Source organism: Apiospora kogelbergensis (genome assembly GCF_038363985.1).
Source record: "Apiospora kogelbergensis strain CBS 113332 chromosome Unknown utg000002l_segment0_segment0, whole genome shotgun sequence".
In the NCBI taxonomy this organism is placed as follows: Eukaryota; Fungi; Ascomycota; class Sordariomycetes; order Amphisphaeriales; family Apiosporaceae; genus Apiospora; species Apiospora kogelbergensis.
Window position 1 is genome coordinate 1672335 of NW_027117419.1, and position 20788 is coordinate 1693122.

Sequence of the window (20788 nt, forward strand, 5' to 3'; positions counted from 1 at the left end):
CATTATCGGCACAGTTGACGCGACAATCGTCAAGCATGGTGTGAAAATCATCACAGGAAAGGGATTCGTGGTGTATGGAATTCCATTGCAAAGATACGAAAGCACTCAGATTGACACCGCATCATAGCGCCTGACACGATAGATATGTATGAAAACCAAACTCGAGATGCCTGAAGATATGCAAGTTTCCGTATGCTCGCCTTGGTGTTGGCTCAAGTATGGTCTTCATTGAAACTTAATCTGGTCTATGAGGATGAGCTGGATATTCTCTCGGTCGTGTTCGATGGTCGCTCCTAAATCGCTTCTGCTTTAGAGCCATCGCGGTTCATCGCGTTAACCGAATGGACCTACGGCAATGAGACGTAGCTGGTAAATATTCATAAAGAAAAGGCATGCTGTACCCCGATACTTGATGGTGCAGCTACTTGACGGTGCAGCTACTTTATGCGCCGACAGCAAAACATCAGTTTCCAGTTGAGCTTTATATTTGACATCTATGTGGCTCGTTGGGAAATATGTACCGTCAACTCTGGGTTCTCGAGCCCTTCCAGGGTCGCCATGTACCAGGAGCCGAAACCAAGACAACTTCGCGAACAGATGGAAGCACGGCAGGGCAGACTAATCCTCCATCTCGTTCCGAGGAAGGCCGGCGCCAGCTTCCAGGTCTTTGATGGGGGCCGTCGATTGATGTAACCCACGAAAAGAAAGGCTTTTTGTGACGCCAATCTTAACAACTTAGGTTATTTATGACACGAATCGTCACGCATGATTGCAGTGTATTCTAAATTTGACACATTGCCTTGTTCGTGGCATTCTTCTATTGATCAAGGGAAAGCAAACAGCCCAAAAAACGCCAGTGACCGCTGATTGTCCCTACTGGCACAGAGAGCCAGAGATTCCCATCGTGCAGGCATCGGAAGTATGATCCGAAGATGGGGATTTTTTTTTTGGTGGTATCATAAGACGTAGCCTCCCTTGTTATAATCACACAAATCGACCCACGTCTGGGGACGAAACACATAGGGCGGAGTGATGAGAGACCACTACCGCCGCCGCCGTCTAGCGAGATACGATTCCTGGAGAATTATCGCAGCATGGTAGACCAGACTCACGAAGTCTTGGCGACAGCTTCCTTGTTATCAACTTTCTTTGCTGGGCGGTCCTGGGCATCGTCGTCTCGGGCGCGCTTGCTGTTGGCGGTGGCAGCGCCAGGGCCGATGTTGATCTTGGGAGCAGGAAGCTCACCATTCTCGTTGGTTGCCTTGACAGGCTCCTTCTTCTCCTGCGGCTCATCGGCCTGGTCCCTACCGCGTCCGCCTCGGTGATCACCCCGGCCTCGGCCACCCCGTCCGCGTCCACGACCGCGCCCGCGCTGGTCACGGCTACCACGGCGGTCACCACCATTGCCGCGCTTCTGATCTTCGTCGCGGCGTTTCTTCCAGTCGTTGGAGTCGGTGGCCTCTCTCTGGGTGCCACGGAAGCCTCCCCGGCCCCGACCACGCTGGAAGGGCTTGCCATGGTAGTTCTTTGGTTGAATCTTTCCCTCCCTGATGGCCTCGTTCTTCTGCTTTGTGTAGTCGGCCTTCCACAGGATCAACAGATCGTGCTCCTTCCAGGTAGGCTTAGGGTCGAGAGCCATAAATTTCTCGGCCGTTTCCTGGTCAGCCCATTCAACAAAAACGGAGCCCTTGAAGCCACCGTTCTCGCCGCGTCGAAGACGAACCGAGTGGATCTCTCCGTACTGGGTGAAGAACGCCTCGATGTCGAACTGAGTCGAGGGGATCTCGTTACCAAACCCCTTCACGTAGACACTTCGCTCCTCGAGTTTCGTGATCTTGGTAGGATCCCAGGCCTTCTGTCGGCGGATAGTCTCCTTGCCCTCCTCTCCTTCAATGACGACGAAGTTACTCTCCTTCAGAGCCGTGATAACAGCCGAATGAGGTTGGAACCGGCGCATGCGCTTGAAGGAAGTGATGGTGGCCAATGGAATAGCCTTGTTTTCAGTACCTCCGGTCTGCTCCTTCATGAACTTGTCTGATGCCAGGTTGGTGTCGCTGAAGTAGAAATGAACCTGAGTGGGGGTATTATTAGTGTCTGTACCAGGTTTTTGAGGGAGCAGAATGGTATTGGGAACGTACTTGCGACCGTATCTGAACGGGATCCGAGCTTTCCTCCAAGACAGTTGGGTCGAACTTGTTCGCCTTGTTCTTGCCGTCCTGCTCAACCAGATCGCGCTGGATCCTCAACATGTTCTTGGGAGGGTTGAGAACCGAGATCTCCCTCGTTTCGTTGTCATTTGTCTCTGCGGTTTTATCGCCCTGGGTCGAGGCACTGGCTTCTTCCGCGGTAGCCTCAGGCTTGGCGTCTTCAACCTGGACGTTCGTCTCTTCGGTCATAGCAACATCCTCGGCCACAGGGGCAGGAGCAGCCTCGGTAGACTCTACAGGAGCAGCAACAGCGCTGCCCTCAAGAGGCTTGGTGTCCTGGTCAGACATGGTGTCGACCTTGGTGATTTCGACTATAGTTGGGGAGTTTTAGTGTGCAGTCTCTCCAATAAATGACAGCAGTCCCGAGTGTAGTTGTAGCAATCGAAGCAAGGCAAGGCAGTGGGGTGTGGGGGAGTTGCGATGAAAAGCTGATCTTTGCACCAGCAACTCGAGAGAATTGAAAGGAGGTGAATGGTGCAAAACGCGCAACCTGATTCTGGGTAGAAAACAGGGCCGTCCAAGTCTTCTCGAGACTCGGTTCAATTGAAAGGCAGGCAAGGACAAGAACAGAAATGGGTGGTTGCGCGGGGCATTCGACTCATCCACGGTGTGACTCGTCCGTACTGACAGAAGCAAGCAGGTAGGGGAGTTCTGTTGGTACTTACCAGAAACTTGTTCGCACAACTCTGAGGTGATGTGGATGGAGATAGTCTCTGCCTGATCTGGGTTCTCTGGCCTTCGAATGGAACAAAATGTCGTCGTATCTCCGTTGAGCGAGTTGAGTTGAGGTGAATGCAGAGAAGGTTGCCAGTCGCCAGCCCGTCGCGAACAAAATATTCTTTTTGGATAATAAGTGGGGAGCTCTCGAGCTAAAAAGTGGTAAAGCCGTAAAATCGCAAAAGATTCTGGTCGGCCTTGCATGCCCCACTCTTGGCAGAGCCCACTATACAGTTCACCACTGCAAGGTGCGCACCAATTAGGCGCCTCTTAGGCCTCTTTAGGCGGCTCTCCCCCGCAATCGCAATCGTTAGGGAGGCTGGGAGCACTGATGATGGACGGACAGGCTATGTAACTGGGCATGCACCTGGACATTGCTGACGCTGATGAATGTTCGGCGTTCATTAAATTTCCATCTCATGTACGTTCGCGTGCTTTGCTAGTAAAAAAAGGAAAAGAAAAAACCCTTCTAAGTGATATCGTGGGAAATCTCAAGAAAGCAAAGGCCATGATGCGTGTGCGCTCAGGTCTAGAAAGACTCCCGCTGCTTCGAAAACACGTTGCTCTATAACCACCGAAACCACTCATCATTACAATAAACTCCGAGCTCCAAGTATTTCGCTGATTTCCTTCAACTTGACCGGCTTGGTAAGGAACAGCTCGATGCCGCTTTGGAAGGCTTCCTGCTGCACGCTAGCCGAGGCAAGCCCTGATAACGCGATAATGGTCGACTGTGCGTGTCCATGGGTCTGCTCAAAGTTGCGAATTTGGCGTGTCGCCTGCAGACCGTCCAGCCGAGGCATGTTAATGTCCATGAAGATGCATGCAAATTGCCCAGGAAGCTCTTTGACTTTGTCCACGGCTTCTTGCCCATCATGCGCTAGAGCGAAGGTCAATTTTAGTTTCTTCAGGTAAGCAGCCAGAATCTTCAGGTTTATCGGGTTGTCGTCGACGAGCATGAATTTGGGTGGTGGCTCAACCTCGACCGAGTTGGAAGAATCATCAGGTGGCCGCACATCTTTTTCAGTATGCGCTTCGGGCCGAGGAGATGCCGAACGGGACCCCTCGCCATTCGTAGGAGAGTGCTGGCCCTTGTCCAATGTCACTTGGGATCTTCGGGTGGCTTTGGAGCTGACTGAGCTCCTGCTGGGAGTGGTCCGGGAAGGCGAGGCGCCTCTAGAGCTAAGGTTATGCCGCGACGGAGGCAAATCCAAGGTAAGCGTATTTACCTCCCGAGGTGGTGGTGTCACAGAATCTTGGTGCTCAACCCAGCGCTTCACTGACGCCAGCATGAGGTTCGCCATCTTGCGAGGCCCGAGGCTATAAAGTCGCAATGTCAGTATCTCAAACGTGGCTTGCGTGGAGTGTCTTGTATATCTACAAGGGGGAACCACATACGGCTGGGAGACGAAATCCATGATACGAGAACCAGAGTTCAGTTTGGCTTCGGAAGATCGACGGAGCGCAGTTGGCGAATCAGCGCACACCACAACGACGGGTGACTTCAATGATTCTGGGCTTGACATATAAGCATCAGAAGTCGCCGAATCCGCACAGAGGATCACGTCCGGCGCAAGGTCTGTAGCTTCCTCTGTCGATACCACCTCCATACGCAGCCAGTTGCGACAAATTTTGAAGATTGACTGTGGTGAGGCCTTAACCTCAAATGAGCCTTTGCTGCGCAGGGGAAGGCGCATCGGTGTATCAAAGCCGACAAGGCATATGCGCAACCCCTTCAGCTCCCTTCTTTGATTGGCGAAGAAGACTAGTTCAGCCTCTTCTTCCTCTGTCGTGTTGGTTGAGTCAGAAGGATTGACCGACTGCAGAGGCATCAGCACTGTGACTGATGTGCCTGATCCTTCTTCACTTTCCACCATAACTCTACCGCCCAGCGAGCTCGCAACCCTCTTGACTACGTTAAGACCGAGCCCAAGCCCTGGTGCCAACCGGTCCTCCTGTGCAAATGCTCGATACAAATTCTCACGAAGGAACTCTTTCGAGATACCTTTTCCCGTATCTGTCACCACCAGCTTAACGAGTTCGCCACTGCAGCGCATTCGTTTGGTACGTCCCCATTCTTGTGAGAGCGTAACTCTTATAGATCCTGAGCTGGTGTACTTGAGTGCGTTCCCAAGTAAATTCATGATGATTCTTCGAACTCCACCGGAGATGGTTCGGAAGTAGTGAGACACTGCAGGATCAATATCCAGGTCGAGAAGAAGCGGTGGGACTTGGCCAGGGGGCAGATCGTTGGGGTTTCCCTCGAGGCCCCTGTCGGTGTGCTCCATTTCTTCCATTGCCTGTCTCCTATCACTGCGGCGCACCAATTCGACATCTTGTCCGGCTTGTTGGTCGTCGCGTCGAATCTGCCCGGCAGAGAGCATGAAGAAGTTGAAACCAGCAAAGACGCTCTCAACCACCTCTTCTACCAGGGAGTCTAGTTGCACGTTCGTATAAATACTCTTCATTCCGGCCTCCAGATTGGGCCAAGCCCCTAAACGTAGACCTCGTGCTCCTTGATCCGGGCGCTTGTCGGCCCCGACGTAGTTGTTGATTTTGGAGAAGTAAAGTAGATGGTCGATTGTATCTGCGAGTGTACGCCCACAAGTCTCCATTGTGTGTAGAACATTGCCCTGAAACGCATCCAGGGATGTGTCCGTCAGGAGCTCAACGCCAAGAACCAGTCCATGGAGCGGTGATCGCAGTTCATGAGATAGTGAACTCAGAACGTCAGACTGTGCTTGGTTCGATAGAGATGTCTCCAGTCGGTGAATTTCCGCCATGATTATCATCGAGAACGCTCGGAAGTAGCTGAGTTCACCAGTGCGTGTAAGGACTCTCGTAGGTGTACAACTATAAGCGAACCCTCCCGCAATGCACTTCTCCTTTTTCTGGTCCCATACTGGCACAAAAGCTATGCTGCGGGCTCCGAGGAAAATCTTGGGTAGCCCTTCTTCGGGGGTTTCCTTGTGTTGCGAGCCATGTCGAGCGCGTGACTGGCCTCGTGAACGTCGGGACGTAGGAGGTGCGTTATCGGGCTGCTGTTCATTTGATGTACTGACTTGGTCGTCGGTTGATGGATCGTTCGTTTGAATAGCCCCATCCTCATCGAAATTTAAGATTACGCCTGTAGGATACTTTTGCACAATAGCCTTTAGCAGCTTGGCTGACAATTTAGGAGTGCGTGATGGAAGCCGATCCCTGTTAATGCTGGATATATCAGATGTCGAAAATGCTAAAACGTCCGCCTGAGAATCGGGCGCGACATTCGTTGTATTATCGGACCTTATATCGTCGCTACTAGATGTCTCCAGGTTGACGGACGATGACGACAGTTTCTCTCGAGGCTCGGGCTCCTTTGTCAGACTACCAAAAGCTTTCGGCACGGCATCGAGAAACACCACGCCCTCCGTCTCGATGGCCTCCCGAATGATATTAGCAGCCCGCGAGAAGATTAGGTTGACTGTGTTCCTTTCTTCGGGAGATGCCGACGTGTCTGACTTGGGACTCTGCGCGCCACTCGCTTGCCTTGATCCGGACGAGTTTACCGACTCTTCCTGTCGAATTTTCATATCATCCGAGTTTGAGCTCATCTTGTTTGGCAACTGGCCTGGCACTTGGGTTATTGTATCCGGGAAGAACCCATCATGAAAAACCTGGCTGTCGTCCAAGGGAGTGTGGCGGTCCATGGCCTGTTGGTGCGCATTCAGTGCCCCTTCTCCAGTCTCTTCATCGGGATACTCTACATCGCCTCCGAACTCCCAATATGGCAGTGTCGACCTGCTCTCCACGAAAGACCCTATCGCGCGGGCCATTCTCTGTGCACGCGCGCTCATAATGCGTGCCCGTTTTGAGCGTAGGTGTTCCACAATGCAGCGCGATATGTCGCGTAGGATCGATGAATGAACGAGATCCCAGCCGCCCTCTGGAATGGGCGACTCTTTGAATAGACTCAAGACCCCTATGTTGACTCCATTGCGAGTTCGAATTGGAACCCCTGCATAAGTACGGCCAAGCTTGCCTGAACTAGTGAAATGTTTGGAAGCAAGGCCTGTTTCGCAATGGATATCAGGAATCACGACGACCGGCAGGATACTATTTCCGTGCTCATCCGTTGCTTCCCCGGCATCAAGAACACGGCAACAGATGCCTTCGTCTCTGGGAATTGAGGTCCCGCAAAGAAAAAGCTCATCCTCTCGATGGGTATGATCAAGACCAGGCGATAATGGCAGTGTCGCCGTGGCTTCAGCAAGAATGTACTGGCGGTGCTGATCAAACAGCGACACAAAGACGCGGGTCGCATTGACACGACAAGCCACCAGCTGGGCGAAAGTTGTCAGGACAGCATCCTCAGATGTGCGTAGCTGTGAATTTGGAAAATGATTGCCCGAATCATTTGGGACACTATGCAACCGTAGGTTCGGCTCATATCTGTCTAACACGCGTCAGCTAACAGGTCGAGACCATCTAAGGCAGCAAGTGTGCGAGAGGCCAGCAAAGACCGAAGTTGGTATCTGACCTGAATGTCTCTCGCTCTCGGGCGGCTTCCGTGACCCTGGCCCTGGCTGCCGTCATAACAACAGCACCAAGGTTATACCGAAGGGCTGATGGCGGGTGGTTATGAGCGACCGGAGTTTGTTGTTCGCGTTTTTCTAAGATGAACAGGAACCCACAACTGTCAGGGCAGGGCAGAGTATGCATCCGTGGGTAGAATCAAGAAATCAACAACTTAGAAGGATTCAGCCGTCTGAGCCCTCGGCGGATGCTACGTAGAGTCTAGAGTCGACAGGACAGTAAGTATGGACGTATGCACGGTAGATCCGTCCAGGACTTGCGAAAAAGGATGGTACCAAAGCAGGTGGCGGAAAATCGGGGATTACATGCATCCGGCAAGAAGGCACAACTACAGCGGATCATTTCGTCCATGAAATCATAATCTGCACCTGGCAAGTGAAGTGGCAAGACAACAGAGGGTCGGGGTGGTGCACGCTCGGCAGCCGCAGCCGCAGCGCAGACACAGAAGACAGGCAACAGGATTTCATGCAGGGCAGAGGGCAAGCAGGTTTCAGCAAGTAAATTGCTAAAGCTGTGGTGCGGGCGGATGTAAAACCCATGCTAGCTGCGGGCAACTTCTTTCTCTAGTGCGCCAAATCGCCATCTTGCACATACGCCCAGTAGTAGGATCTCGATAGCCCGTACTAGATGCTTCTGCTGGATGGGGTTAGGTAGTATTGGGCATGATCTGGCCTGTCTAAGGGCGCTCTAGGGGAGTAAAAACACTGTATTTCTCGGAGGCTTGGCAAGCACCCGGAATTCAAAATTCCATGTCGGGGTTGTTGGTGCTAATTGGCTGCACCATGTCTTTTCCATCTTTTCGGCAGAGGTCTCAACTCCCAAGCGCGGAAAAGCAGGAGAAGGAAAGTCCAAGATAGCTTGTAGTCACGTAAAAAGGGGAGATACCAAAGCTTGCTCGACTCGTATGCCGGCCATTCTCGTCTGATCCAAGTGCCAATGGGCAATCTGTGTTGCCCATCTACGCAAGCCCGATTGCCAAGCGCGGTTGAACATGCGCAAATAATTCCCCATGCAAGTGTATGACGTCAGATAGCACACCGCGCTCTCGAATTGCATACTTGACTACCACAATCGAGCTCCAACCTCTAGATTACTCTTTACAGGGGGCATTCCCTAGAAATAAGGGGCTGAACAGTTGCTTGAATTGATGGTATACCTTGTTCTTGCCTAAGTCGGAAGATCCCTAGGCGACAGGCGACAGGCGACAGGCGACAGGCGAGCAAGCTATCGGCGCGCGCCGTGGTGATCTTCGTCTAAACTTATTTGGCCCACCACGGAACTCTATCTCCTAGTATTGCGACGTGCCCGACAACCCTTGCGACTGTCAGATATTAGGACATGTCACCTTCGCTTAGACCCGGGGAGATGTCTTGATTGTTGTGCTTCCGAGCTGTGTGCTCTCAGAATAGTTTCGCCTTGTCGCCCAAAAGGACTGAGAGGAAGAGGAAAAGGCAAACGTACTTACATCCGCAAGTCCTTACCAAACACTAGGAATTTACCTGGCGTCTATAGATCCTTCCCATCTTCACAATAGCCACCATGGCAGCCCCTGCCTCCTCCCCCGTCATCGTCATCGTGCACGGCGCCTTCCACCCGCCCGTCTTCTACCAGCCCCTGGTCAGCGCTCTCCGGGCCCCGCCCCACGACTACACGGTGCTGGCGCCGCCGCTGCCCACGACAGGGTCCGACGACAGCGTCGCGGGGAAGACATACGTCGACGACGTGCAGCACATACATGCCGCTCTGCTGCCGCTGCTGGACGCGGGCCGCGAGGCCGTCCTTGTCTGCCACTCGCACGGCGGCGTCGCCGGCAGCGCTGCCGTCGAGGACCAGACGGTGGCGGACCGCGCCGCGCGTGGGCTGCCGGGCGGCGTGAAGGCCGTCGTCTACATCTCATCCTTTGCGTTCCCCGAGAAAGGCATGAGCATAATGCGCTTCATTGGCGGGGAGGAGAAGGTGAAGGGTATCTACTATCCCGAGGTGAGTGAAGTATATGCTCACTTCGCCCCCTATGCCCACGGGCCTTAAGATCAAAATTATTGGTTGTGTTAATTGTCTCGTGATCTTCATGGCGCAAATAGGGACCGCACTATAAGCTTGTCACTGAGAGCGCAGCAGAAATGTTTTATAACTTTCTACCCAAGGCGAAGAGGGATGAGATGGCACGTTGGCTGGTGCACCAGAGCAGGGCAAGCAACAACGCGCCAGCACATTTCGTAGCAGGCGACGTTACGGTGCCCAAAACATACGTCGTCTGTACCAAGGACAAGGTCTTCCCCCTTCCCGCGCAGAGGGCCTTAGCTCAGGCATCGGGCTGCAAGATTGTCGAGATCGAAAGTGACCACAGCCCGTTTTGGAGCGACGGCCCGAAGAGACAGTTACTTCAAGTTATCACGAGCATTACTCAGTCTTGAACGCATTGTATATAATAATGACTTCCAAATTGTCTGCGACAATGAAGCTATCCTAGACGGGATATGGAGTGCCAGTATCTCTTAATGCAAACTCTCCTTGACGTCCCTGACACGGAACCGTTCTTCATGATAAACGGCGAAGTGACACGTCCTTAATCCTTACGAACTGAAGACCAGGAAACTGTCCACACCAATAGCCGTGGCCCATAGCCCCAACCCTTCAGGCTCATTTCTTCCTTACAGCTTGCACATTCTGGGTTGATCTGCCCCCAACGAGATTTATGACATCCAACACAGTTATCACTCCAGTGATACACAAGACCCTGCCAACTCATTGTCTCGACCGGGTTGCCGTTGGCACTGAATATCCTGGCAGGTTCTCCAGGGGCGGAAGCCGCAGGGAACTTCCATTTCTGCGCCCACTGAACTATCTCCTCCATCTCCCCTTTCTTGTCCTTACTCGTCTCGAAGTCGATAATGATATTTCTGAGTTTGGGCAGCTTTCCAAAAGCGAGACCCCACGTGCCTTCCACGAATGGCACCTGACCGCCTTCATGCGTCGTCTGCATATCTTCAAGCATCTGGTGGCGCGAGCCCCCGTTGCGATACGGATTAATCGCCAGGGCCTGGTTGCGTTCCCAATACCACCAGTCACCTCGTCTGAAAGTTATCCGAATAGTCTCTACATTGGAAAACCAGTTGGTATTCGAGGCAACCCAGGTAAGGTTTTTGTGATGGTTGTCTTCCAGCCAATAAAGCTGAGGGAATATTCTGATAGTGCGGATCTAAGATATATTCGTTAATACGTTTCATGTAAGTGATTCTCACGGGTTTCTCTTAGCTTACCAGATCCCAATGTCTTCGATTTGGCACAGGCGACCATTCAAGCAACGTCTGGGAGAAAAAATGCTCGAACCGAGCCTGAGCTACGCGATCCTCCCGTCTCGGAAGGCCGCGATAGAAGTAGAGTTTGTGTTCCTTCTGCGTCCACGGGATGCTGACAGATTCTAGATAGACACGCTTGCAGGTTTGCAATAAAGCCACGGAGATTACCATCCGTGATGGGTTCTCAGGTCGAACCCAGTCGAAGCCCGCGATGTTGCGGGTCGCAGGAGGGTTACCAGATGTCGGCAGCGGCGTGAGCCGCTCATCATTGTGATCGTAGCGAACAGCAAATTGGTGGCATTGTTCCGCGTCCGCCGGCTCCTCCGTAAGTGCGTACTCATAGATCAAGGTCCTCACCTCCAATGGAACGAACTTATCGAATATTGGTGATGCTTTTTGCTGATTGATGTCCTGAGTCTGGAGGCGTTCTACCAATGTTGGGCTCTGCTGCGGAAACCCGGATGAGGTTGCCATTGTGATGTCGTAGATGGAGCAGGAACTGTGCTGTTGCAATGGTCTCCTGGCTGGGCTGTGTGTGCCACCAGATTCTAGGAAACCGCCTCTGAATATATGCTACTCGCACAAGCGTTGGCAGGCGTAGGCAGCAACAGTAGTACCCACGTTACCTAGACGGCAATTGGCTGAGGTGGGGTGTTCGCCATGGGCGTGACAGCAGGCAGCCAACGCTGTTATCAAGACTCATATAATCTCTCATCGCCACCATTGGCTCTGTATTGCTGGCGATGCATGCTCTTCCTCTAGGACCCCAGGACCCCACCATCCCTGCTCCTTCGTGCTCCTAGCTTGCGGGCAAGACTGGGACCCCTTAATGTAAGATGTCTACATAGTGGGGTCGGCGGGGCTGTAACGAGGGGCAGCAAGTCCCAACCACAAAGTTGTGTATGAATGCACGCAGAGGAGAAGTCAAAACCCCAAGCCAGCATAACCCCCCGTCATGGCCGCAGACGAGTCAAAGAGGAAGGCCGAGGCCCTGGTGCCCAAGTTTCAGTTCGATCGCGTGCTCAGCCAAGGTAAATAGCGTTTCCAGTAGGGTCCAGACCATTGGGTTGAACCTCGACTGATACCAAATACCACTTTTACTAGATGAGGGAGGTAGGCGTATCGCCCTCTACGGCCAGATCGACACCCAGCCCGCTCTCCTCGTCCTCGAACGCGCGCCATTCCCCGATGCCCCCGAATACCTGTCTGCGCTCCCGGCCAACTTGCGCAGCCTGACGAACCTGGGCAACAATGACATCTACTCGTGGTTCCTCGGCAGTGGCAGCCCAGTATTTACGGACGGCGGCGACGATAAGAACAAAGACAAATACGCTGATTTCAAGATCGACGTGATCTGCCCCTGCACCGAGAAGCACATCCGAAAGCACAGCAAGCAAGGCTCCCGCTACGTGACCGAGACGCCCGAGATCTACCGCGACAAGGTCCGCCCGTTCATGCAGGTAGGCCGGGAGGAGGGCCGCCTGAACTGGGTCTACAACATCATCGAGGGGCGCAAGGAGGTCGAGGACGTGATTTACAGGACACCGCTGGGGCGGGACGGGGACGAGGGCTTCCTGCTGCTGCCGAACCTGCACTGGGACCGCAAGACCATCGAGTCGCTACACCTGCTGGCCATCTGCGAGAGACGGGACCTGTGGAGTCTGCGAGACCTCAAGAAGAGACACATTCCCTGGCTGAAGCACATGAAGGCAAAGACGATTGACGCGACGGTCGCGACCTACCCGCAGATCGAGGAAGATCAGCTGAAGCTCTTCTTCCACTACCACCCTACATACTACCATCTACACATCCACATCGTCCATGCTAATTTGGAGGCGACGTCGACGCAATCAGTGGGCAAAGCGATCGCACTTGATAGTGTGATCGACCAGCTGGAAAGGATGGCAGGAGACGACGAGGCGGGTATGGACAGGGTTCCATTGTGCTACACGGTGGGCGAGCAGTCGGATTTATGGACAGAAATATTCGAACCTCTCAAGAACGACCGTAAAGCTTCTCCACAGCAATAACAAGGTCACTGACGCCCGAGCCGCCCGGGCAGTCCGCCCACTCCCCGCCATCTCTGATACAGTAGATTTCCTCGTTCAGTCGGACGGTGCAGCTCTTCGTGACACTAGCCTGGTAGGGGAGCAGATTGTTAGCATGTTGCAATAGAATAGCAAGATTTGAGTAAAACAGAATGGGCATACCTGGGCACTCCGGCTCACACTGTTCCTAAGCATGTGCATGCCAAACGCTCCGTCATCTTGGGCGGCGCAGTTGTTCAGCTTTTCGAAGTCGATGCCATGCTCGAGCGCGCAGTCCTCCACTAGCTCCCGCTGGGGAATATCTTTATAGTCGCGGGTCAGGCACATGGTGAAGCCGAGGCTGATTTTGGGATCGGGGTAGAGATGCGTGGCGCAAAGTTCGATGATGTTGCCCATGCATTCTTCCGGGCCGTGCTTGCATTCCACGCCGTCGTTCTCGGTCGTTTTCCCGATGTAGGACAGGGTGAAGTTGACCTTCTCGTAGACGCGCATCATGGCGGGCAGGATCATCTCCTTGAGACAGTCCTTGGCGTCGGGGCATTTGCTCATGATGTGCGCCTCCAGCGGCACGAGGGCGCCGGCCTCGTGCGCCTTGTGCGTAGATGCCGCGGGGGCTACGGCGGTGGTGGTTGGCTTCTTCGGGGCAGATGATGTCCATCTAGTGGCGGGCATCGCAGAGGCATTTTGGATGCTGTAGACGGTGTAAAGCACGATAAGTGCAATGGGAATCACGATCCAGGAGCGGGCTCTTCGAGCGCTACGGGTTCTGCTCGGTCGCTTCTCGTCCCGCGAGGGAAGACTGATGTGGGATGTCATGATTGTTGTTCCGTATTCGAGGGCGTAAACAGTAGTCGGTGTTCGAGTTAATCAGTGATGGCACAAATCATAACAGGCGCAATACAGTGAGGTAGTAGCACGGGACGTATTGAATACCAAAATAAGGCAACGGAAGAATGTGGAAGATTGATGATGAGGTAGGTTTACAGATTACTATGTGACTTCAGGCGCATTTGATACAATGCACGCGACACAGATACTCTACCTTCGGCTTGCTTGTGATAGGCCGACCCATCACTGTAGATGCTCATGTGGCGCTGTAATGTGGCTGGATTGATGAGGAGACTGGCGCCTCCCTGTGAGCACCAAATTGGGGTAGATGTGATCTATGATCGATTACGAGTAAATGGCTGCAATAGCGGAAGAGTCACGAGTGACTAGGTATTGTGGCTGTACCGTGCTGTACTATAGATAGATTCAAGCCCGGTGCTGGTGTGCTGGTGTGTACCTCGCCTGCAACCCTCCCTACTTGAGCCTACATTAATCAATATCCGTCTCGATGCGGCGTATGGCGTATGGCGTATCCATTGTCTCCATAGTCGCTAGTCGCTAGGCAGGTAGGCGACAATTGCAACGTTCCTTATTCCTATATCTGGGACAGACGGCCAATACCACCAATACCACCCGTCGGTTCGGCACTTCCAATCTTTGGTGCCTGCATACGTGTAGAACCTCGTATTCTGCAGAGTACTTTTTAAACGAAGACATCGCCTCGGATTCTCCAACTTCCAGATCTACTGGTTGTTTTCAAACCTTCAACTCCATTCAGTGCTCTTTTGAATACACCCTCCCACCCCCAATCACATACACTCATACACTTACTTGAGAGGCTGCTGTAGCCGGTGACCTGATTGCATACTTACCCCACTCATCACCAACCACCACCACCACCACCACGCTCGACTCGGAGAACATCCGATACACCATGGAGCCAGACTTTGATGACTACCTGCGGCCACTTGATATCAATGCCGAGACTGCCCACCAACTGGCCCGGGCGCTGTGCTGTACCTTCAAGCAACTAGCTGCAGAGTCATCCGTCCAGTTCCTGCCAACACCTGTTTCCGAGTCCATACTAAGACCGCCCAAGGGGAGTGAGAAGGGGAGGTACGTCATGATCCGATCTGATAGGCCCGCTCATATAAAGGGGGTGTCTTGGCAATTTATACATGCATGAGAGAAAATGGATTCCTGCTGACTTGTCGTTTAGGTACCTCGCAATTGACATGTAAAGCAAACCCCGATGCCCGTTAGCAATTCAGACACAAAAGCTCACGGCTGACCTCTTGATTCTAGCGGCGGGACTAACCTGAGGGTGGGATTTGTCGAGCTGCTGGGCAAAGAGGAAAACACTTCCCAGGCCAAGCTTGGTTTGCAGAATGGCAGCAATGGGCAGCAGCCAGTGCGACTACGACGACAGCTGGAGAAATCATGGCCCATCCTTGACCATCTCAAAAATGAGCATCCCGACGAGTTATTCTCCTGGATAGGCAAATGCATCGCCGAGGTAATAGCGGACGGCTGCCAGTCTTTCGCCCTGCCTCGAGATGTTACACAGCCGTTGGGTGTGACGTTCAGTTTCCCCATGGTTCAGCATACCTTATCTCAGGCGGAACTCATGTCCATGGGCAAGGGCTTTGCCATCACTTCCAAGGCCGATTTGGGCTCCCATTTGTTGAAAGGATATGAAGCCTCGCGGTCATCGGAACTGCCTCCTATCCGGATCGCAGCGATAGCCAATGATGCCGTCTCAACATTGGTATCGTTCGTGTACCAGTCTCAAGAAAGCCAATCGCGGAAAGCAGCAATGGGTTTGATCTGTGGGACTGGTTCGAACGCCACGATCCCACTGAGGCAGAATATGATGGACCCCAGCAAGCTGCCCAACAAGGTCGAGGTTCTAAACGGACACAACCCGGACGATCAGAGAATTGCCGTCAACACCGAGTGGTCTATCAACGGAACTGCGCCGGCGCTAAGGGCGTTAGGACTTATCAGTAAGTGGGACGAGGAGTTGGATGCAGCCGGCGAAGTCCCCGGCTTTCAACCCCTTGAATATATGACAGCTGGGCGCTATCTGGGGGAGCTGGGTCGCCTCGTTCTACTCGATTACCTAAAGAACTGCCAGGGTTACACTGTGGATGCTTTACCAGCAAAGTTGCAGCAGAGGTTCGGGCTTACGACGACTTTCTTGAGTCACTTTAAGCCTCCGCACCCTTCTGTTCTCCTGGGAAAACTTGAGTCAGAGTTCCCCGTCAGTGGAACGAAGTCAGATTTTGTGTGGACAGAGGATTTGGCGATCAAGATCTACAAGATCGCAAAAGCCATCGAGATTAGAGCTGCCGGTATAGTCGCGGCTGCCACTATCGGTCTGTTGGCATGCGCAGGCGATGTTCAATTGACGGAGGAGTTTCGAGAGCATGAGAATACGGAACACCGCTCAGGGGCCAATGGGTCATCTACAGCAGCAGCACCGACCGATCTGGTAGTCGGATACACTGGAGGCTGTATAGCACACTTCCAAGACTACTTGGTGGACTGTCAAGGCTTCTTGGAGGGCATTCTTCGGCAAGAGTTCGGCCCCGGGCCTCCTGTCCGTGTTATCTTAAGTCCTTGCCACGACGGAGGCATCACGGGCGCAGGCGTGCTTTGCGGAGCTGCCCAGGCTCAATACGAGTTGACGAAGGGGCGATAACTTGGCATTTGTTCATCACTGGGATCTTTTTTCATAGCATTAGCGTAGCGTGAGCGTATCTTACCAGGCGGGCACCAAGTGCACATACATCTAGATTACGATATAACGTCGATTTATATATCATGGACTTGTGATTTAAGAGAAGACTGTATATACTCTGATAGATTTGATGTTCCAATAATATGGAGTGATAAAGAAGCCATCATATCATCTCTTTTAACTCGACCCATTCAACACCTTCCAGTTCCGCGAACAGTAAGATACCAATGCGTATGGTTTCGACATCGCCGTTTTGCAGGTCGTTAGCAGGCATTTGATGGTGATTCAAGCTTCGTAATTTCAGACAAGATCTTTCGCCGCAGTTGGTCGTGCTTTTCTCTGCGTTTCCGGTTGTCGCTGTTCGCTGTGACCAGGGCTTCGCCTTTTAATGATTCTTGCTGCCTTTTAGCATGGTCTTCGTTGTTTAAGTCCATTGTATCGAGATAGTCCAGTCGGCTTCTCAGTGCCATTTTGAGATCTATGAGCGTCATTGTCAGCCCTGTCTCAAACAATCGTGAGCTCCATACCTTTAGGGGTTGGTTTCGGCGCCTTCCTCTTAGGGATTGACCAATACTTCTTGGCCCAGTGGGCTACCGGGCTCTGGCTATGTCCTTGATGACCATTCAACAGCTCATCGACTTCTCTCTCCATTTCGTCATACCGCTCTACCCATTGTATCAAACAAAACGCCTCGTTGACGTCGAAGTCACTCATGTCCACGAAGACATCATCAAGTCCAAAGACCTTAAACTCATCAATCGTATCATCTCCCAGTATCACACTGCTCTCGAGGCCGTCAAGGACATAGAAACGTTCGCTCTTTGACTTTCCCTGGATCTTCAGGTCCATGTCGACATAGCCGAAGACCTTGCGAGCATCGCCATTGGCCAAAATGACAAAGCCTTCATCCAAAGGCAGTCGAGTGATGTCCCACCCACGCATCTGCGCATATGCCAACGAAACCAGATTGATATCAGCGCCGCTATCTGCGACCGCCAGGGTAGACTGCCCGTCCACGGAACAACGCATCTGCTGCCGCGAAGATTCCATCAGCATGAGCCTCCAGGTCTTCTTGAGTTGGCCTCCTAATGTTCTTGTGAGTCCCAATGCCATCTTGCGGAGATGATGACTATACGTGGTGAAGACCTCTGCTTTCTTGAGGAAATCTTTTCCGAGAACAATCGACGCTGCACATCTCTTGACAACGGCAAAGCCGCATTTCCAGATTATGGAATCACCTGGTAAAGCCAAGTCAAGTATGACATGACCGATCGATTGAAATGGTGTCCCAACGGCATTCTCGAAAATGTACCGCTTCTTCGGATCTCGATCGATGTCGACTCCAAGTGATCTGGCGTATTCTTCCGTCATGACGTTGCCAGTGACTCCTGTATCCGGAAGCGCAATTACCGGACACCCATTGGCAAATAACTCAAGGACGTTCCGCTCCTTGGTAAGATAGCCTCGATCGGGCACGGCTGTGTATTTGCCACACAAGCGTTCGGTTCTCGGGGCGTTAAAGAAGTCGTGATGTTCATGGAGCAAGGTTGGATGCAGAGCTATAAGCGCCTGCCATTGCTCATTGCTCAACTTGCCATTTGTTTGGGTACGCTGTGCATTATCCGCTTCGATACACTTCGATTCCATCATAACCAGCCCAGCATAGATTCCCTTCACTTCAGCAACTAATTGCAGGTGATCGATCGGACGGGTTTTGAGTTGTGGGACATAAGGGTCATTCTCGTCAGAAACCTCGTTGTATTCAACAAGCGCCAGCCTCGGACTAACGGGGCTTTGTAGCTGGGCTTTCTTCTTTCCACGTGTACGTGGTGAGCTAGGAGCTGGGTTATGAGGGGTCCAGAGCTTCCCGACTTGCGGCGTCCTGTTGAAGTCGGCATCGTGTCTAGGCTTCACAGCTCGTTGGGTAGGGATGGAGTTTCTTCCACCCGACTTGCCCGATGTACCTTTTTCTTTTAGGACGAAAGGTTGCGCAGGTGGCTCCCTGGGAACGGCTTGCTTTGGAAGTCGGGTATCCCGTACCCCTAAGTAATGGGGATAGTGAACGATTGAATTCTCACCGAGTACGCGTTGGTCGGGCATGGCTATGTGCTGGCTAGCCTGGTGAGGCTCTGATGGAGAGTTTAGATGAAGAAAGTGATGAATGGCCAAGACGTATATTAGCTCACATAATGAGTAAGTATCTAGAACAACGAGAAAGCTGGAAACCTGGACGTGTGTTTTGGTAGATAATGGGTGATTGGGGCAATTTGTGAAAGAGAGCACTTGGCAACCATCGATGAAATATGTTTATGGGATCTCTGGATTAGTTTGGCAAAGAGGAGGTGAGGCAGAAACAGACAGTCTCGCCCGTCTTGGGTGAGGGGGGCTGAGACCCAGGCTGTATAACCAATAAACGAGGCAATCCATAACGCCACGTCTTTTGCCCCTCAGCAGGCTCTACTCTGGGCGATTTTCCACGGCGACTCTCCCGATAGATAGGAATCAACTTGCGCAGGAGTGATCATCCTTGAAGTAATACTCGAGAAGAAAAACACTAAAACTTGGCTTCTAGTCCGGATGGCTTCAGCTAAGGAAAAGAGTGATGACCAACATCATTATGTGCCAGGTTTCGGGGACCTGGCCGATTTCATTTCGAGCGACCATGACCATTCAACTGCCGTATACAAACGATTCGATAAGCTCTCGGCGCGTAATTTGCTTTACTTCCAGAGCGAATTATCCAGGCTACAGGCATGTCAGGATGCGTTCGATATCGAAGACAGGAACCAAGTCGAACAGACAGAGTCATGGCGCGGTATCCTCACAAGTGCCCGTGATTGGGATACTCTTCGAGAGTCTCTTACCAAGGCACCACAGACCGACCTCGAAATGAGAACTCGAAAACGGATGGAGCTCGCCATGGAGATACGGAAGACGTTAAAAGAGTATAGAGAAACTCTCATACAGGAATCGACCCTACTTTCTTACGAACACCCCTCAACGCAGTCTATGAAAGCCGTCTCAAACTATTTCCACCAACCTGTCAACAATCCGGCATACCCCTACGAGACTCAACCGATGTTGACTGGAGCCAGCTCGGGGCTTTACCCTCTGGGTATGAACACATCTCATCTCCAGGCATCGGATTGTGTGGCTTTACGTCCTAGCAATGGATCAGAGCCCCTGACAGATCTTCTCAAAAAGTATTGTTCGCGGGTATTCCGAATTGAAAAAGGACAGTTCTACCTCAGTACCAATCCCCGGTCGACACCATTTCACACCTTCCCAAAAACCAGATCAAGCATTACTCGAATCACCGTGTCCAACTGGTGGCATCTTTCATCACGACGCTCACAGCTGCCGGCCTTCTAATCCTGCCCATATATACTCTTTACCGCACGGCGCCATCCGACCCGGCGTTGACCTTGGGCTTAATCGTACTATTTACTTTCGTCTTCGCGGGTGCCATTGTAATCATGACAAAGGCGAGGCGGACAGAGATATTTGGTGCCTGCGCGGCTTACGCTGCGGTGCTCGTTGTGTTCGTGAGCGGCGACTTTGCAAACGGATCGAGGAGCACATAATAAGCGATGGTCTAAGAAAAGATCAAATTGATTCAGACAGATCTACAAACAGGGAATTACATACGGTCTGATGGTGAGCTACCCCTGAAACCTTATTCCAGTGCCCGAACTTCTATTTTGACTTGAGAGATACGGCGGGCTGACCAAACAAAAAACAGTTATACCTGTCACATTAGGTGATGCCAAGTAGCAGAGCTTTCATGACATAGGATACAAGATGGAGGAAGTGGTGCCGACTGGATGCTATAGGGGACATCCGCTACGGAGGAGAAGGCGCGGCAGCGCGCCGCAACGTCGGACGCGCCTGAGATTGTTGAAAAGATGGATTGGGTGTTCATCGAGGACCGGGCTCGCCTCGAAGGCGCGTCGCGTGCGGGGCTGGGAGGACGACGGGGCGGTTGAGGTGACGACCGAGGATACCGAGGCCAGTCACGGCGAGGACTGTATGAAGATAAATATCGGAACGTTCGATCTTGATCTCTATGTCGACCTCGACAACGATGAGACTTGGTACTCATTTTACACGCCGCCAGGCAGTATCCTCAATGAGTAGGCATAACATAGCGAGGCTGGGCTGTATGTTAGAGAGTTGGCGACTGAATACTTATAAGAAATGTTCGATATACGACGTTTGGTTTTTATGACTGTCCCAAAGTAGAGGCCTTTTATATTGAGCCTTCCATATCTGACACTTGGTTGTTTAATATGTCATTCGTCGAGGATAGGCAAGGATATGTAATTAGGTATAAATGACGCCAACTTCACAGAGCCCCTAAGATATAACCCC

General features: G+C 52.3%; 9 protein-coding genes across 9 annotated transcripts; 4 read left to right on the forward strand and 5 right to left on the reverse strand.

The window, feature by feature from the left end:
- Positions 1–1108: 1108 nt before the first annotated feature.
- Positions 1109–2495, reverse strand: PG998_003410 (uncharacterized protein; the record flags this gene model as incomplete). Its single annotated transcript, XM_066870228.1, has 2 exons — positions 1109–2071; positions 2139–2495. 2 exons carry the CDS (start codon positions 2493–2495, stop codon positions 1109–1111), a joined length of 1320 nt encoding a protein of 439 aa, XP_066733978.1.
- Positions 2496–3514: 1019 nt separating this feature from the next.
- PG998_003411 (uncharacterized protein) lies at positions 3515–7499 on the reverse strand (the record flags this gene model as incomplete). Its single annotated transcript, XM_066870229.1, has 3 exons — positions 3515–4244; positions 4323–7355; positions 7444–7499. The coding sequence occupies 3 exons, from the start codon at positions 7497–7499 to the stop codon at positions 3515–3517; spliced, it is 3819 nt and encodes a 1272-aa protein (XP_066733979.1).
- A 1539-nt stretch (positions 7500–9038) lies between these two features.
- Positions 9039–9913, forward strand: PG998_003412 (uncharacterized protein; the record flags this gene model as incomplete). The annotated part of the gene is made up of 2 exons (XM_066870230.1): positions 9039–9479; positions 9581–9913. The coding sequence occupies 2 exons, from the start codon at positions 9039–9041 to the stop codon at positions 9911–9913; spliced, it is 774 nt and encodes a 257-aa protein (XP_066733980.1).
- Positions 9914–10065: 152 nt separating this feature from the next.
- On the reverse strand, positions 10066–11272 carry PG998_003413 (uncharacterized protein; the record flags this gene model as incomplete). Its single annotated transcript, XM_066870231.1, has 2 exons — positions 10066–10698; positions 10760–11272. 2 exons carry the CDS (start codon positions 11270–11272, stop codon positions 10066–10068), a joined length of 1146 nt encoding a protein of 381 aa, XP_066733981.1.
- Positions 11273–11753: 481 nt separating this feature from the next.
- Positions 11754–12828, forward strand: PG998_003414 (mrna decapping protein; the record flags this gene model as incomplete). Its single annotated transcript, XM_066870232.1, has 2 exons — positions 11754–11829; positions 11903–12828. 2 exons carry the CDS (start codon positions 11754–11756, stop codon positions 12826–12828), a joined length of 1002 nt encoding a protein of 333 aa, XP_066733982.1.
- PG998_003415 (uncharacterized protein) lies at positions 12794–13662 on the reverse strand (the record flags this gene model as incomplete). Its single annotated transcript, XM_066870233.1, has 2 exons — positions 12794–12937; positions 13009–13662. 2 exons carry the CDS (start codon positions 13660–13662, stop codon positions 12794–12796), a joined length of 798 nt encoding a protein of 265 aa, XP_066733983.1.
- Positions 13663–14608: 946 nt separating this feature from the next.
- On the forward strand, positions 14609–16378 carry PG998_003416 (uncharacterized protein; the record flags this gene model as incomplete). The annotated part of the gene is made up of 2 exons (XM_066870234.1): positions 14609–14790; positions 14980–16378. 2 exons carry the CDS (start codon positions 14609–14611, stop codon positions 16376–16378), a joined length of 1581 nt encoding a protein of 526 aa, XP_066733984.1.
- A 543-nt stretch (positions 16379–16921) lies between these two features.
- Positions 16922–18064, reverse strand: PG998_003417 (uncharacterized protein; the record flags this gene model as incomplete). Its single annotated transcript, XM_066870235.1, has 1 exon — positions 16922–18064. One exon carries the CDS (start codon positions 18062–18064, stop codon positions 16922–16924), a length of 1143 nt encoding a protein of 380 aa, XP_066733985.1.
- Positions 18065–18606: 542 nt separating this feature from the next.
- On the forward strand, positions 18607–20403 carry PG998_003418 (uncharacterized protein; the record flags this gene model as incomplete). Its single annotated transcript, XM_066870236.1, has 4 exons — positions 18607–18610; positions 18990–19633; positions 19714–19962; positions 20251–20403. The coding sequence occupies 4 exons, from the start codon at positions 18607–18609 to the stop codon at positions 20401–20403; spliced, it is 1050 nt and encodes a 349-aa protein (XP_066733986.1).
- Between the last annotated feature and the right edge of the window lie 385 nt (positions 20404–20788).